This window comes from Fringilla coelebs, assembly GCF_963513975.1.
Source record: "Fringilla coelebs genome assembly, chromosome: 15".
NCBI lineage: Eukaryota > Metazoa > Chordata > Aves > Passeriformes > Fringillidae > Fringilla > Fringilla coelebs.
The window spans coordinates 17,826,366-17,843,055 of NC_140041.1; the positions used below are offsets into that span (position 1 = coordinate 17,826,366).

Consider the following 16,690-nt stretch of genomic DNA (forward strand, 5'->3'; position numbering starts at 1 on the left):
CCCTGACTAAAATTCAACTTCTGTTTACAAGGTTTGTCCTCAAAACCAGCAGTCAGCTGCAACTCTCAGCCATAGCTGCCTTATTAAATATGAAGTTTTTATTTTAAATGCAGTACACTTTGTAACAGGAAAATCAATATAGAGTAACCCAGAGTACAGCAGACAACAGCTGGAGGACGTAATCTGATGACAGAAAGTTGAGAACAGGATTTTGGCAGTTTTATGTTCAGCAAATCTCTCACTTGTTGTTTTTCATGGCACTGAGTTCTAAAGATCTGAGATTTCTCCCCGAAGCTTCACAAGATGAAGAAACCAAGAAACCACTTTCAACATTAAAGGCTGTTATCTACAGAATAAATCATTACTTATATTTTGCTTTATAGGCTACTGTAAGAGGATGACTCTTCCCAGAGCTACGATGAGTTAACAACATCGGTGACCTCAGAGCCCTGAGCAAAGACTCAGGGAGATAGTTCAGCATCAGAGGACTAAAGGTAAAGTATTTCCTAAAGTAAATCCTTGTCTCTGCCTTCCCCTGGGCTGTGGGTGGGGTACTCAGCTCTGCTCAGGGCTGGGGTTCACAATAAACTCTGCCTGGAAAAGTTACAGAGGTGGAAAAGAGGAGACGAAGGCACAGAGGTGCCTTGTACAGGAGTACAGAACAGCATCGAGATTTTACTGACCTGTTACAATTTTATTTCATTATCGGATTCTTAATTAGAAACAAATTTTATGCCGTCATTGAATATTGAATAGCAATACTGAATAATGAATAGTACAAATAAACCAGGGATTTTTGGAACCAGGCTATTTGTCCTTAGGAGATGATTAGCTCTCTAAAATGATATGTGACTCACAAAATAAACTGCAATATATTTCCTTAACGGGCAAAAGGGTAACAGATCATTTTGTCCTGAAACTGCTTTTTTCACCACGTCCCACCGAGGAAATTCCTTCTCAGATAATGCAGCTGGTTTCTTACAGGTTTGCACTGCAGGGTCCTGTGGCCAACGAGTTAAAGATCGTGATGTTCCCCCGCTGTCGCCCGGCCGGCATTGCCGTCTAGTGCTGTCCCCTCCCTGCTGTCCCCTGCTGTCCTCTCACTCACTGCTGTCCCCTCGCTGTCCCCGCACGGCCACCGCAGGGTCCCCGCACTGACAGGGCACTGTCACCAACAGCCACTGGCAGTCCCCGCACTGTCCCCGCACCGCCACCGCCGCGGCACTGTCCCCGCACTGTCACAGCCCAGCCACCGACAGTCACCGCCCTGGCCCCGCACCGCCACTGGCCCCGCACGGCGGAGCCGTGCAGGAGCCTGGAGCCAGCCGTCTGTCCCTCTGTCCCTCTGTTCTCTCTGTCCCTCTGTCTCTCGGTCCCTCGGTCCCTCGGTCCCTCTGTCTCCCTGTCACTCTATCTCTCTGTCTCTCTGTCCCCCGGTCCCTCGCTCCCTCTGTCCTTCTGTCTCCCGGTCCCTCTGTCTCTCTGTCCCTCTGTCCCCCGGTCCCTCTGTCCCTCTGTCACCCGGTCCCTCTGTCCCTCCGCCTCCGGCGCGGCCGCTCCGGGGCCAGCGCAGAGCCCGCCCCGTGTCAGGCACGGCAGCAGCGCAGCTCCCGCGGCTCCGGGCAGGATTGCTGCTCTGCTGCTGCTCTGCTGCTGCTCTGCTGCTGCTGCTCTGCTGCTGCTCTGCTGCTGCTGCTCTGCTGCTGCTGCTCTGCTGCTGCTGCCGCTGGCAGCGGCCCCGCCGGGCAGTGCCGGAGCGCGGAGCAGCCCCGTGCGGGGCGGTGCGGCGGCTCCGCTGCCCCGGCTGTCCGGAGCAGCCCCGGGCGGTGGCTCCGGGCTGCCCGTGCCGGAGCTGCGGCTCCCCGGGACCATGAATTCCCCTGCTCGCACTGCCCGCGGCTCTGCAGCCACTTCGCGGGTCCAGAGATGACTTTGAGCTGACTCGCCGAGGGACGCGACCCCAGCTTGCTATGGAGGATGAATTTTAAGATGAATACCTACCTTGGCGATACATCCAATACATCAATACCGGGATATTTCAAAGGCTCTGCACTAAATTACGGCAATTTTTCTGCAAACAACTCCAACGAGACGGGAAGCGACCTGGATTCACCTGCCCTGGCCACCAGCAGGGCGATCATTGTGGGGCTGATCCTCGGTGCCTTTATTCTCTTTGCTATCATAGGTAATATCCTGGTAATTCTCTCAGTGGCTTGCAACAGACATTTAAGAATCCCTACGAACTATTTCATCATTAACCTGGCCATAGCAGACCTGCTGCTGAGTTTCACTGTCCTGCCGTTCTCTGCCACGCTGGAAGTGCTCGGCTACTGGGCTTTGGGGAGGATATTCTGTGACATCTGGGCAGCGGTGGATGTGCTGTGCTGCACAGCCTCTATTTTGAGCCTGTGTGCCATTTCCATCGACAGGTACATCGGGGTCCGCTACTCCCTGCAGTACCCCACGCTGGTCACCAGGAGAAGGGCGATTTTAGCTCTCCTGGCTGTCTGGGTCCTGTCCATGGTGATTTCCATCGGGCCCCTGCTGGGCTGGAAGGAGCCGGCCCCGCAGGACGACAGGGAGTGCCGGATCACCGAGGAGCCCTTCTATGCCCTCTTCTCCTCCCTGGGCTCCTTTTACATCCCCTTAATCGTCATCCTCGTCATGTACTGCCGGGTCTACATCGTGGCCAAGAGGACTACCAGGAACCTGGAAGCTGGGGTGATGAAGGAAATGTCCAACTCCAAGGAGCTGACCTTACGGATTCACTACAAGCACGTTCACGAGGACTCCTTGAACAACACCAAGTCCAAGGGCCACAACCCCAGGAACTCCTTAGCTTTCAAACTTTTAAAGTTCTCCAGAGAAAAGAAGGCGGCCAAGACGTTGGGAATCGTGGTTGGCATGTTTATCCTGTGCTGGCTCCCCTTCTTCATTGTCCTGCCACTGGGTGAGTTGGGGATGTGAGGGCAGGGGTTGGGGTGGCTTTTCTGGATCCCTCAGAAATATCTTGGAAAGGACTCAGGTGGATGAGAAGGAGATTCTGTTGGGAGAGCTGCCGTGAGCAGATGAAAGGAAGGGAATGAAAGGGAAGGAACTCCCGACGTGCAAAGAGCCACGCTGGGACTTTGGGAAGTGTGCAGCTGCACAAAGCTGCTCACCCACAGTCCTCAGGGCCTGTGTCACCCCAGGGGACAATTTCTCCAGGGTTCATATCTTAAATCCCCTTTGTGTTGTTCATTTGAATTGAATTAGGGTCAGAAACATTACCAAAATGCTTTACCCGAAATCCTAGATGAGACCAGAGAGCTGCAGCGCTGCAGTGTTGGGGGTTCAGGTCACTACCCCGGGTTTGGGATGAAACACAGTAGGATTTTGGCATTTTAAGATGCTCTCACTGGAAATAAACTCAGTTAATTGTGAGGGGCAAAACTCCCCTGAGCTTCGGGAAGCTGAAAAGTCCTAGTTGTGAGTTCAAACATTACTGATCAAATCCCAAAAGCAAAGGAGATCCCACAGATCCCAAGGCAGGTGCTCGTTGGTGTCACCAGCTCTCGTTTTGGACACTGCCATGGGAGCTTTTGGCAGCCACTTTGTTCACTTTCAACTTTAAAATACTGTTCAAGCATTGGCATAGCCTTAACACATTGCTCAGTGTGCCCAAAGCTGTGAAATGTTCTTGTATTGTTTTTATTATTAGCACAACCTCTGAAGGGGAGTATCTCAAGATATTCAATTACTGAGCTCTCAGAAATAGCTGTCCAAAATTCATTTCTCTGAGACAATCTGGCAGCCTAATTATGGAAAGAGGTGGATAGAGAAAGGGGAGAAAAAGCCTTTATTAATGTTCTGTATTTGTGTTTACTTAGTTACCCAACCAAAACATTTCTGATTGAGTAGTAAGCGAATATTTTTAGAGATTGTTGTAGAAAACTAAACTGAGTTCAGCAGCCTGGTGCTAGTGGAGTATTATAAAACTATAATCTCTGTGTATCATTAAGAATCTTTACTGCTTCAGCTACTGCAGGGCAACTTTGTCATCTCTAGCTTATTATACTGAATTTTAAAATCTTTATCACTCAAGACTTGCATAAAGGTCACGTTAAGGATGTGAAAAATTACAGACAGAAGGAAAACTGTAAGTAAAGTTCTATTTGGCTACTGAAGTTTAAGTCCTTGTACTGGCTCTTAGAGGAAGTTTATAACATAAAACAAGCAAAAATACCCAGCTCTGGATGGAAATGTGTTTCACCATATGTAGCAGTATGAGATTTGTTGCAGTAGGTCATGATCCCCTGATAAAGCAGATGCCCTCCTTGGCTTTGAGTTATTGAAGGAAAAAAAGCAGCTGTGAAGACAGCAGCTCGTGTGGGTGGGTGGCAGGAGCCAGGACTGACACCCCTCAGCCAGCCCAGGTGTGGAGCAGCCCAGCAAAAACACAGACACAGGGCAGGAGCAGGGGGAGCCACCAAGCAGCTCCAGTTATTGACCCTCAATATCTCAACTGTCAGCTTTCCCTTTGAGGAGTTACTCCAAATCTCCTGGGCTCCATGGGAGGTTTAGTGAGAGGCTGTTAAACCACCTGAGGGAGAATTGATTGCTTGCCAGGACGTGATTTTATCTCCTGTGTAAACTGTGCCAAGGCAGCAGTGGGTGACAGGCCAGAGCCTCCAGCACAGCACCAGGGCTGGCTCAGGGGCTGGGGGACAAACACAGAGCTGGGGACAAACACAGAGCTGGGGACAAACACAGAGCTGGGGACAAACCCAAAGTTGGGGACAAACTCAGTGCTGGGGACCAACCCAGAGCTGAGGAGCCCAGCCCAGGGCTGTGACCCCAGCACGCCCAGGGTGGGACACTGGCACCCCAGAGCCGAGGGCAGGAAGAGCTGCAGGGGTGAGCTCTTGGCAGTGCCCTAGAACTGCTGGAATCCCATTGCTGTCAGAAACCCTCTGGCTGGAAAAGGGGGGCAGAGGGGGTCCACAGCACCCCATCCAGCATCCAAATGCATTTCCACAGTGGGTGTTTTCCCTTGGTTTTGCTGACTAGGAATAGGCTGGGCTTATCCCTTGTCCCGGATTTTTCTTTTTAAATTTATGATGCAGCACTGTCCAACCCCTGTATTTTTATCTCTGTGTATCAGTGCAGAGCCACTTGAGGATGTCAGGCATGATTCAAGCATTGCTCACTAGGACAGGTGGGAAAAGTCAGTTTCCTGATAGGCACAGTGCAGCTGCTCTCAATCCAGCAGAGGGGAAAGCAGTAGGGGAAGAATTCCTAAGTGAGCTGCACTCTTCAGAGCAGGAATCTTTTGCTTTGTGTCTTGAAGACACAATTCAGTGAAATGCTATTAAAAACCCTTTAGAGAGCACCCAGTGGTATGAAATCAATTCCTGGGATAGGCCAACTGTAGGATCCAAAAGGTGCTGATGTTTTCCAAGCTCTCCACTGGTCCCTGGGCTGTCCAGCTGAGACAGCTCCCCTTCCTGCAAGGACAGGCTTCTCCCTCACCTTCTCCTTCTCACAGCTCCTGTTTGCCCCAGTGACCCAAATCACAGCCTCACATCTGCATCCTTGCTATTTCTCCTTCTGTTTCTCTGCTCCCTGTTCCCCCCAGTAACTCCATGGCTCTGCAGGAGGGTGTTGGCAAAGCAGCTCGGGATTTCTGTGGATCCAAGCACAAAACATCTGCCAAGCTGGTAAATGTTATTTCTGCAGCACCACAGCCCCAGGTCTGAACAAATCTACGTGGATCTAGCAGTTTCTTCCTTGGTATTCTTAGCAATTCCATGAGTTTCCCAGGCAAAATTATTCTTCTTCCAGTCTGGCATTTCAATTTATTCCACAGCTCCCCATTTGATATTCCAGCCCAGAGTTACTCCATCAGGTGGCAGCTGTGCCTGGGAGCAGCTGTGGTGCTGAAAGCAGGCAGATTGCTTGGAAAAATGAAAAGAAATTATATCAATGCTCCCAGAGCGTTTTTCAAGCAAAAATCCCAAGGAAACCTCTGAATCCAGTGCAGACAGGAACTCCAGCCTTAACAGCACAGGCACTGAGCAGCATTAAATCCTCAGCACTGAATTACCCCCAGCCAGGTCTGGGGCACTGAGCTGTGCTGCCTTCAGCACCTGGGGATGCAGAACTGGGGTCAGAGAGAACTGTGTGAGAAATTTGGGTTATTCCTCTATTGGATATTCTGTCCAGACAGCAATGGAGCTGCAGAACATCCTGGCTGCACATTTATAAAAGCTCCCTGGCTGTGCAAACAGTCACCCTGCCACTCAAAATTGTTTGTGATTCACCTTAAAAAAAAAAAACCAAAGACATTTGTGTCTTTAAAACAACTTCTTGGGCCATAAATTCAGTGACTCAGCTTCGAGGAGTAAATATCTTGGTTTTTTAAAATAAATGTTTCTTTTCATCCCTTTCATACAAATTCTTCCTTAGGCAGCAGGACTACATTAAATATTCATTGCTGATAAATGATGAGTAAAAGAGATTCTTTTTATATAAAGGCTAGAGCCCTGCAGAGCTAAGGTAACACTCATTAAAACTCTCTCCTTTAGGCAATGGAGGGACCAATTTTATGTCAATACCTTTGTTTAAAAAATGAATGCAAAATGATGGATTGTATAAGGAGAGGTTTAGTGTCACTCCTGTAAATTGAGATATCAGAGCAGACTTCCCAGTCTTCTCCCAGACATTCCCAGAGGGAAAACTCACCAGGCACTTAACCAGGGCACTTCCCCAGCCTGCTGCATCATCCCAGTGGAGATCAGAGCAGGATGCACTGCCCAGTTCAGAGCCTGCTCCCAGAGATCCTGCAAAGAAAAATACAACTCTTGGAAATGAACTGACATGGGGGAGGTCCCAAGAGCCCCAGGATGAAGATACACCTGGTGGGACTGTCACTGTGGATCAGGCTTTTGGAATCTCTCTGTAAGTAATAAAAAATAACATAAAGTGTTCTGCACATTGAAGGTCAGCCAACACGAAATTATTCCTGAAATAAAATGCTGTTTAAGTACAGAATGTAGATTTATGTTATGTCAGTCCAACCTCTGAAATACCAAATTAGGCCCCTTGGTTTCCATGGGAAACCCTTCCAGGCTTTAGGTCTGGTGCTGGCAGTGCCACTGGGCTCTGCTCTCTGCAGGGCTTTAGGCCTGGCTTATCTTCACCTCATTTGCCTCCTCCTCCCCTCCCTGAGCAGTCCAGCTCTCGAATCGATGACCTCGAGTTAATAGTTACAGAATTCAGATAAATTCATGAGATGTGGCAATCTGGCAGGTCAATCCTGGTGCAAAGTTCAGGAACTGGACAATCAAACATCAGAGGGCATTCACTGAGCAGCACAGAGTGTTTTGGCACGTGGGGAGCAGCAGATTACTTTGGGATGATTTCTTTTCCTACTGAAACAGCCTCCCTTAAGCCCTGGGTTAAGCCTTTGCTTTGCAAAGAGTATCAGTTACCAGTCACTTACAGATGTCTGGGGTTTAGGACAGAGTTGTTATCAAAGGAGGGGAAACTACACAAATTCCTGGCTAATTCCTCCCTAGGCTTTGGATTTGTCTGTCAGAGGAACAAAGGGAAATCCTGCAGTGGTCAGTGTGCCAGAAAAAAATATACAGAGCAATGCAGGAAAAAATCCAGAGAAATCACCAGTGCTGACCCTTCAGCCCCAGGGATGGCAGCAGCTCCTGGGCCAGGAGGGCAGAGGGATCCAAGGAAAAAAATGCCAGGACTGATGCAGTGAGAGGAAACCAAAGGCAGGAGGGAAGGGTCTCAGAGGAAATGTTGCTTTTAGGAGGGCAGCTGGACATGAGGGGTTTGCAAACACTTGAGGAGCTGCTCAGGGTGGAGGGCACAGGAGCAGCACTGAGGAAAGGGACACAAATCCAGATGGTCCTAAAGCAGCTGAGGCCAGAGCTCAGGGTCTCAGGTGCTTCAGGTGAGATACTGCCAGGACCAAAGAGCCAGGAGGGTTTCCACATCTTTACTAAAATAATCCTGTGTGACCCCCTGCAAGGTTTGGAACTGTTTTATTTGACTTCCAAGTGAGCCCCAGGAGCTGGAAAGCAAGAACTATCCATCTCTGAGGGAGCAGAGACAGCCCCTGTGCTGGAAATTCATCCAGCACATCTGTAACAGGGCTCAGCTCCATGCTGGAGCCAGCCATGGCCAGGACAGATTGGCTCAGCTGTCAGGCAGAGCCAAGGGGGAGAGAAAACACCAGAGCATGTTCAGTAATTGCAGATATTTTAGTACAATACATGCAATGTCAGCAGGCTCAGATCAGCTTTTCTAGACTCCCTCAATCAGCCAATCCCTTGCAAAACAAGGACAATCTTGGCTCCTGGTCAGTCTAGTCAGGAGTTGCTGGAGTCTGTAACTCTTTTGGACTAAATAATAACAATAATAATGCAGTGTTTGTGTCCCTGTGCACTGCCAGCTTTAGAGACTGAACAAGATTCTGACCAAAACTGATCCTGGTTTTATCCTATTTGTCTGAGGGCAGCACATTTTAAACACAGGTGAGTTCTCTCAGTGGTGTAAGTCACAAAGCTGGGCTGGGCTGAGAGGTGGTGCCCAGGGCAATAATTCTGTGTTTAAATCCAAGGCACTGTTCCTTCAGAAATCAAATGTAGCTGCTGTGCCTTGCAACTGCTTGTAATGCAAGGAGGTGTAGCAGCTCTGGGGTTCAGGAAAACATCTCATGCCTATCTGTGCTCCTTCAAGTCCTGTTTTATTTTGGCCACTCCAGATAAGTTTCTATTTTCAGAGCCTTTCAAAAGCTCTCAAATTTGAGTCATTGTGAATGAAGTTCATGCTGTTCTCACTGCAGTGATTTGCTCATCTGAAATATGAGGCATCTGCTACAGGTTGTCAGTCCTAGGACATAAATTCCTCACAACCAGGACACTTTGGAGCTCTCAGCAACCTTGGATGGTGGAAGGTGTCCCCCTTTAAGGGGGCCCTTTAAGGTCCCTTTAAACCACATCATTCCATGATTCCAGGATGTTCATGATGCACCTATCACTACTCTGAGAATGACAGCTGCCAGATTTGGAGCCCCACCAGAATTGTATGCTACCCATTGTTACCTATAATTCACCCAGTTTCCCTTTCATTTTCCTTATTGAATTTGATTCTGCTTATTTTGGATGCTCCCTGTGTTTCTCAAGATCATTTTTCACTGTTTTCCAGCTGTTTTCCCTGTTATCCTAGTCCTCTTCTCCAGCAGCCTCCCAGCTTGACCAACCCTAAGTTTTATAACCACTCCACTCCACTTCATCATCTACTATTTGTAAACATCTACTGTTTGGGGTTTTTTCCTATATTAAATAAGTCATGGGGAATGTAAACAAACACTGAATGCTGGAAAGGAAGAAATCAGGAGCTTTAGAAATCCAATTAGCTCTAAAACCTTGGCACACTGGCTTGGCTGAGCCCGCGGTACGAAGGGCTGCAGGAAGCTTAAACAAAAGGCAACCACATCCTTTCAGCACACTCTAAACTCACAACAGCTCTCTCAGGAGCAAACTATTGCTCCTGCAGGGAGGATTGTGCTGCCTGTGCACACAGTGGAGGTAACTCAGCCACCAGCAGCTGCCAGGAGTCGTGGCTCCTGCAGGAACCACGGGGGAACGCGGAGGTTGCCAGCCTGGAAAGTCTCGTGCTGGTCACAGCACAGATCTGATCAATCATTTTCCCAGGGAAAGCTCCATCATAAAGCAGATTCCCTGCACAGCAAGGCTCATTTCTGCACAAGCTGACTCCTGGGGGACAGATGGAGATGGGGGTTGATGTTGGTGAAGTTTCCTGTGTTCCCTGTCTCAGGACTCAGCTGTCACCATTTGGTGTTTTTCACCCCTTTCCCTCACCAGAGCAATTTTTAAAACCTTGGAATTTTCTCTTGAAAAGCTCAGATTTAACTCCAGTCAGAATGGCTCCAATCTGCACCAAAATGGAATCTCTGAAAGAAGATTGGCCCTTGGGTTGCCTTCCAAGGGTACCTTTACCCAATCACTAATTATCAATTCTCCCTTTCTATTTTATGGTGTGCAAACAAGCAGGTTTGGAAACGCTTCATTTTCAGCCTGTTATCAGGAGAGAGAAGGAGTTTCATGTTTTGTGGCTCTTTAATCTTCAAACAATGACAAGGGCCTGCAGGATCCACAGTTTCACAGCTGGAATATCCACTGGCACACAGCAAAGCCCTTACATGGCTCTGTTGCACCATTGTATTGCAATAAATCCAGATGTTGTATTTGTTCCAGGAAATTGGAAAGGAGCTCAACACACTCCCTCCTAGGTGTGTTTTCATCTCAGCAAAACTGGATTTAGAAGATTTTGAAATGCAATTCCTTTGTAAGGCACAGAAAACAGCACCTGACAGCCCCAAATTCATCCCTAGTGACTTGTCCTTAAATCCAGGGAATCCACAGTACTCCTCCCCAGCTATTATCTAATCTAAGTATCAAATTCAGAGCAGAACTAATCATTCTATGAGTAATTTATTATACTTAATTGATATCAAACCCACAATGCATTAAAAATTAATGTTTAATTAAAACCTTCTTCAGTGAAGAGTTTCCCTTAAATAAGAGTGCAACAATTAAACCATTCCAGAAGATTTTGCTGCTGCCCACCCCGATATTTTAAGGACTTTTCCCAGGTCCACTAAAGTCCTCATGAGCCTTATCAAAGGGTTTCAAGGACTTCCCTGATTCCAGTGGACTCTGAATTTTAATGTCTCAGTGGTGCTCTGCCTCCATATTCTGCAGAATACATGAGCAGAATTAATATGGGAAATTGTTTCCCACAGTGTTCCCTAATTTCATTGAGGAGACTTGACTGACTTCTCCATAATAAAGCATTCATTATAAAGAACCAGTCAGAGCCTACATGAAATTAGTTCTTCCTAAATAAAATACTTCTTAATTCCTTTTTATGATACTTGCTCAGTGTATCTCCAAGCTCAACAGCTCCATCAAGCCTGGGGACTGTGGGCAAAAACCTGATCCCTCCAAACGGATCCAGCTGATTTTCTGAAATATTTCCTGTTCTCCACTTGTGCTTTGCAAAATCTCGTTGGTGTCAGTGCTGCAGTGGGAGGGAGATTGTGGTGCTGTGATTAATGAATCACTGGGGTAGTGCCAAGAAATAAAAGTGAGCAGAAAATGCACATCCCTTGGAGTGAGGCTGTCAAACACCAGGAGAGCAATCACTTGGAGCAGGGAAATCCCTCTGGCCACCCCACAGGGAATTAATCACTGAGGAGACAACCACGTGCAAATTTCCCAGGCATTTTAAAGAGCAATTTAAATCAGCAGAGGGCAATATTTAATCTCCTTATCAGGCTGCAGTGGGGAAGTGATTGGAGATTAGAGCAGGAAATATCAGTCTGGTGTTCAGGTGTGTCCAGCAGGCTTTGCTTTAGCATTTTATCGAGGCATCAAAACAGCCCACACTTGTTTGCTCCTGGCAGGTTAATGCAGCTAAATAAAAAGTATTGCAGTTAATTAAAATAAACAAATAAAATTAAAGATCAGCATTTAGTTACAATAATAAAAAGGTTTTAAAACTGAGAAATTCAGGAGAAAGTTCTTGTGTGATATAGATGAAAGAGGCATGGCTCGTTTATCTGCATCGGTTCCCAGTTTTCATCTCTAGACTTTCACTCATTTTATCTGGCCTGTAAAATTCCTTATTTAGTTATTTATTTTGTTTATAGCATTTTCTCTGTCCACATTTAATCTGACTAAAAATATTTTAATTTGGTAGAGGACTGTTTTACAGATTTTTAGCTGTTACAGTATCAGACAAAGGCAGACCTTTCAATCCACCTCTGTGGATTCTGTGGAGAAAAAACAGAGACTCCTGGGCCACTTCATGAGGTTTGCTGGACTTTAAGAGCTAAAAATAATTTCTATTTTAAAGGAATTCCAGAAAACAATTAAAGAAATTTATCAGCGTGAGCTCCAAAACATTCCTTTTACATTATGGCGCTTTGTAGCTGTTTTGTAAAGCCACAGAGCTTCTCTTTTCCCTAAACTGAAGGGAAATATTAGCAATTATCACTTACAAAACAAACCCTGCAAAGGTTTTGCAGCTGAGCATGGAGAAGATTCAGCCGCATCCTCCTCATCTTGGCTGCAGTTGTAAACTTAGATCAGCTTTTCCTAAAGCTTTATAAGAATGTAACTCATTCCATGAATCCCAGGAATTGTGACTGGATCCTTCACCTGAGACATTCAGACACAGTTTTGGGAGCTGCACTGATTTGGTGCATGCTGGAAACTTTTCAAATGCATTTCATGGTTTCTCTGCTGTTTGAGGCGTTGTGCTCTGCAATTCCTGCAGCATCCAGCAGGATGGAGGCAGGACCTGCAGGACCTGCAGGATCTGCAGCAGCTGCACAGAAAAGGCTCTGGCCAAACCCTCCAGAACACTGCCAGCAGCTCGGCCGGGAGGGACAGGGGCTCACCCTGCAGGAGCCCTGTAAAACCCTGGAGTGCAGAGTCATGAGGAAATCCATTAAACTCTCAATTTAACCCTGAGCTCCTCAGCTCCAGGGCAGAGCCAGCCCTGGCACCATTCCCAAACTCTGCCAGGATAAAATCTGGGATCTGGCTGCACAGGACCCTCCGTGCAGGGCGTGCAGCCCAGCCCTGGCCCCACACACGCTGTGCTGGCGGTGCTGGCACCCCAGAGCTGTTACCCAGGAGCAGAGGAAGTGCTCTTGCATAGTTTTGAGGCCCCAGGCACGACCTCTGCATTGCTGTGAGATGGGAACAGTGCCCAGAATCACATCCCTCCCCTCCTGACAGCCACCACTGACTCAGCTGCTTTCACAGCCCAGCTAATCCAAAACCACTCCAGAAAAAAAGGTTCGTTCTGAGCCAGGCTGGGCTGTCAGTTTCCATTTGAAAGGCTCTGCAAACCCAACTCCAGCTCCTGACAGAGGAATTCTCTCCTGGATCCCCACTCCTTGGTCACCTGGGGCAGACACAGAGGTGTTTTCCCAGATGGATAACAGAACCAGCTCTGTTTGCCATATGAACCTCATGCATTCTTTTCTCCAGCCCCATTTGCTAAATTTAGCTGATCAATTACCACTGAAAGTACAGGAAGTGGATTCCCCAGTGTGAGCTTTTCATTTGGGCAGCCTCGACAGGGAAATTGTTTGGTTGTGAAGAGAAGGGGAAGTGTTCACAGAATGACCTCTTGGTTTGGGTTACACCATTTTTATGAATGTCTGAGATGTGAGAAGTTCCCCAATTAACTTCAGGTTTCAGGAGGTTTGAACTCTCACAGTAATCTGGATGAATGGAGGGGTGCTCAGGAGCTGCCAGATGATGTATTAGAAGTTTTAAGGTGTTTCTAGAAATGCTCTTTTTGAGGGGCCAGGGAACACTTTTCTTTTAAAGTGACCTTTGAAAGCTCTTTGAAGAAGGCACAGCCTTATTCCTTGTGTGCCTTGTGCAACAGCCTGGACAAGGGAGGTTTGATCTGTCCCTGGGATCAGGAGATGTTCCTGCAGCAGGTGAGGGCCTATAAATACAAGGACTGCTTCTTATTTTTTAATCCTTCATCAATGATGTGCTCCTTTAGCTTTCAGATGGGAAACATTTCCTTGTCAGCTTTAGAAATAACATTTTAGTACCAGAAGACCAACACTGAAAGCAACAAGCGTAAAAGAGTTTTAAAGCACAGATTGTAACAGTGATCTGATGAACGTGCTCTCTTCCTAAAGGCGGACCAACCCTTTATCTCAGATATTCTCTGCTTCTTTCCCCTGGACAGGATCCCTGTTTTCAGCTCTGAAGCCCCCTGAAACGATCTTCAAGGTGATTTTTTGGCTTGGCTACTTCAACAGCTGCTTGAATCCCATCATCTACCCCTGCTCCAGCAAGGAGTTCAAGAGGGCTTTCATCCAGATCCTGAGATGCCAGTGCCACCGGCGCAAGCAGCTGGGCTGGTGGCCCTACAGCTACAGAACCTGGAACCGCTGCTCGCTGGAGCACGCCCGCAGGGACTCCCTGGAGGACAGCGGCAGCTTCCTGAGCGGCAGCCAGCGGACTTTATCCTCGGCATCGCCCAGCCCCGGCTACGTGAGCAGGATCAGCCAGCCGCAGCTGGAGCTGTGCACGCTGCACGAGTGCACGAACTGCAGCTCCCTGCTCAGCCCGGCCCGGGAGAGCGCCGGGCAGCCCGGCCGCTGCCAGTTCTTCACCTTCCAGCTGCTGCCCGAGCGCAACGGGCACGGCCCCGCCGCCGGCCCCGGCCCCGGGCAGGAGCCCCCGGGCACGCCCTGAGCGGGCACCGCCCGCAGGGACAGACCCGCCGAACCTGCGGCTCCCGAGCTCCGGACACTGCCCTGCCCCACGCCTGGCCAGGGCAGCCATGGACCCCTGGCTCTCAGGAGAGGGACAGCAGGGACAGGAGGGACAGCAGGGACAGCAGGGACAGGAGGCTTCGTGCCACAGCAGTGCCCTGGAGCAGGGACTGTCCAGATTCCCGGTAATTCCCAGAGAAACTACTGAGGGCAGGGAGGGTGCAATGCCCAAGGAAGGGCACAAAGGACTCCTCAGGTGTCCTGGGAGAGCTGAACAGCCAGAGACAGCTGTGTGGAGAGAGGGTGAAATGGGGTGGGCCAATGGGGTGGGCCAGGGTGGGGATGGATGGAGGGACGGAGGGATGGATGGAGGGATGGATGGATGGATGGATGGATGGATGGATGGATGGATGGATGGATGGATGGATGGATGGATGGATGGATGGATCCATGGATGGATCCATGGATGGATCCATGGATGGATCAATGGGTGGATGATGGGTGGGTGGATGGAGCAATGAGGAATGCACTGAGGTCATTCCTCTCCAGACTGTCCCTGGCTCTGCCCATAATTCCCAGCTGTTCCGTACATCGCTGTACACTTGCACTTTACAGATGGAAAACAATGATTAAAGTAATTTCTCAACAATTGAAACACTTGTTTCTGTTACTGTAGGGCTGGAATTCAGCCATGATCCCTCATCAGGATTCTCACTACAAAATAAAACACACATGGCATTGTGGCTTATGGGATGCCATTGCTTCCCTCATCACCAACACACGTAACTCTTCCATCAGGAATTAGTTACAGGAGTTCCTTCACCAGGATCTCTTTGACAGTTTGAAAACCGGGAAAAAACTCCACGTGGATCTGAAGGAAGGATTACAAAGATTGCAGAGGACAAAGTTTGATATGCCACCTTAAAATATGAAACTTTAGCAAGGTCACCCGACCTGTCCAGATGAGATCTATTTTGAATATCTTCATTTTTCCCACTGGAATCTTTTACAGCCTCCACCAGGCAAAGCCAGTCCAAATGAGGTTGTACAAATCACCCTTTTCCTTACGTTAGTCCTTCTTTTGATGCAACGTTTTCCTTTAAAGGAGAAACTATTTGGGCCAGGGCATAATTATAAGGTCTTGTGGGACAAGCCCATTTTATTACAGCCAAACTGAGTTTGCCACGCAGAACATGCAGTGGCAGTGGCCCATGGTGGTATCTTTTTTATGCTCATTCACAGACTTTCTGATGAACCCACTCTGTGGGCAAACAGATTTGCCTCTCTAAATGAATTGCTGCCATTTAGCACCCAAGATGTTCATAAAACACTGAATTTCCCCAGGTTAAGCTGCTGTGTGGAGCTTCATCCCTGAGGAGGGGCTGCTCCAGAGCCACTCAGTGGAGAGGCACAGCTGGAATGGCTCAGGAGCTTTGTCACAGCCCAGCTGTACAGAAATTAAACCCATTAGGCTTCAGTGCACTCAGCTCTCAATGTGCTGCTCATTTGTGAGGAGAGTTATGCTAAAATCAACCCAGCTGAATGAGGCTGGAGCTGGAGAGCATCCTGCATCCTTTGCTCTTTGGAAATGCAGCTTCCCATTATCTTTACAAATGTGATGGGGAGAGGAGAGAGAGGACATTGGCATTACAAAGTAAAAAGTTCCAGTCTGGAAAATGTCAAAATAGCAACTTTCTATTCAGCAGCTGAGCTCTGTGCTCTCGGTTTGTGTGCTTGACTTTCACCTCAGACAAATGAGCAGAAAATTGCCCAGCACAGGAGATAATCACAGCAGTTATGGGATGGAACTATGGGTGTGCTCACAGGCAGTCCCTTATCCCACACCCAGGGAATACACAGGATTCTGGCTGCATTCACTCCACAAGGGTTGCTCACCTTCTGCCAGCTCCTCCCTGGCTCCCACATTCCAGAGGGCAGGACATGGAGCCCAGGGCTGGGGCACCCCACAAGCAGCACCTGCACCTGGGGAGGCAGAAAGAAACCCCTCAAATGTGGGCACACACCACGCTGGGTTTATGAAATGTTTGCACCCACTGCAATGTTTTGGGGGCTGGAAGGTCTCAGTTCCACCATCAGATTTAAGGATCCCAGGACAGCAGGTTTGTCTGCTTGGGCTGGAACTAAACTGAGGGGATAAACCAGGCTTGTCTGCTTGGCTTGGAACTAAACTGAGGGGATAAACCAGGCTTGTCTGCTTGGCTTGGAACTAAACTTAGGGGATAAACCCAGTGTCCCTGGGGAGAAAACCGGGCTATGATGACAATTTATGTCACTGTGACAGGGACAACTGTCCCTGCACCCCTCAGCTCTCCTGCCTGGGTTAAAACA

The 16,690-nt window shown here is 48.4% G+C and overlaps 1 protein-coding gene across 1 annotated transcript; it reads left to right on the forward strand.

The window, feature by feature from the left end:
- Positions 1-1,977: 1,977 nt before the first annotated feature.
- Positions 1,978-14,371, forward strand: ADRA1B (adrenoceptor alpha 1B; the record flags this gene model as incomplete). Its single annotated transcript, XM_084215635.1, has 2 exons — positions 1,978-2,950; positions 13,810-14,371. 2 exons carry the CDS (start codon positions 1,978-1,980, stop codon positions 14,319-14,321), a joined length of 1,485 nt encoding a protein of 494 aa, XP_084071761.1. The 3' UTR covers positions 14,322-14,371.
- Positions 14,372-16,690: the final 2,319 nt, after the last annotated feature.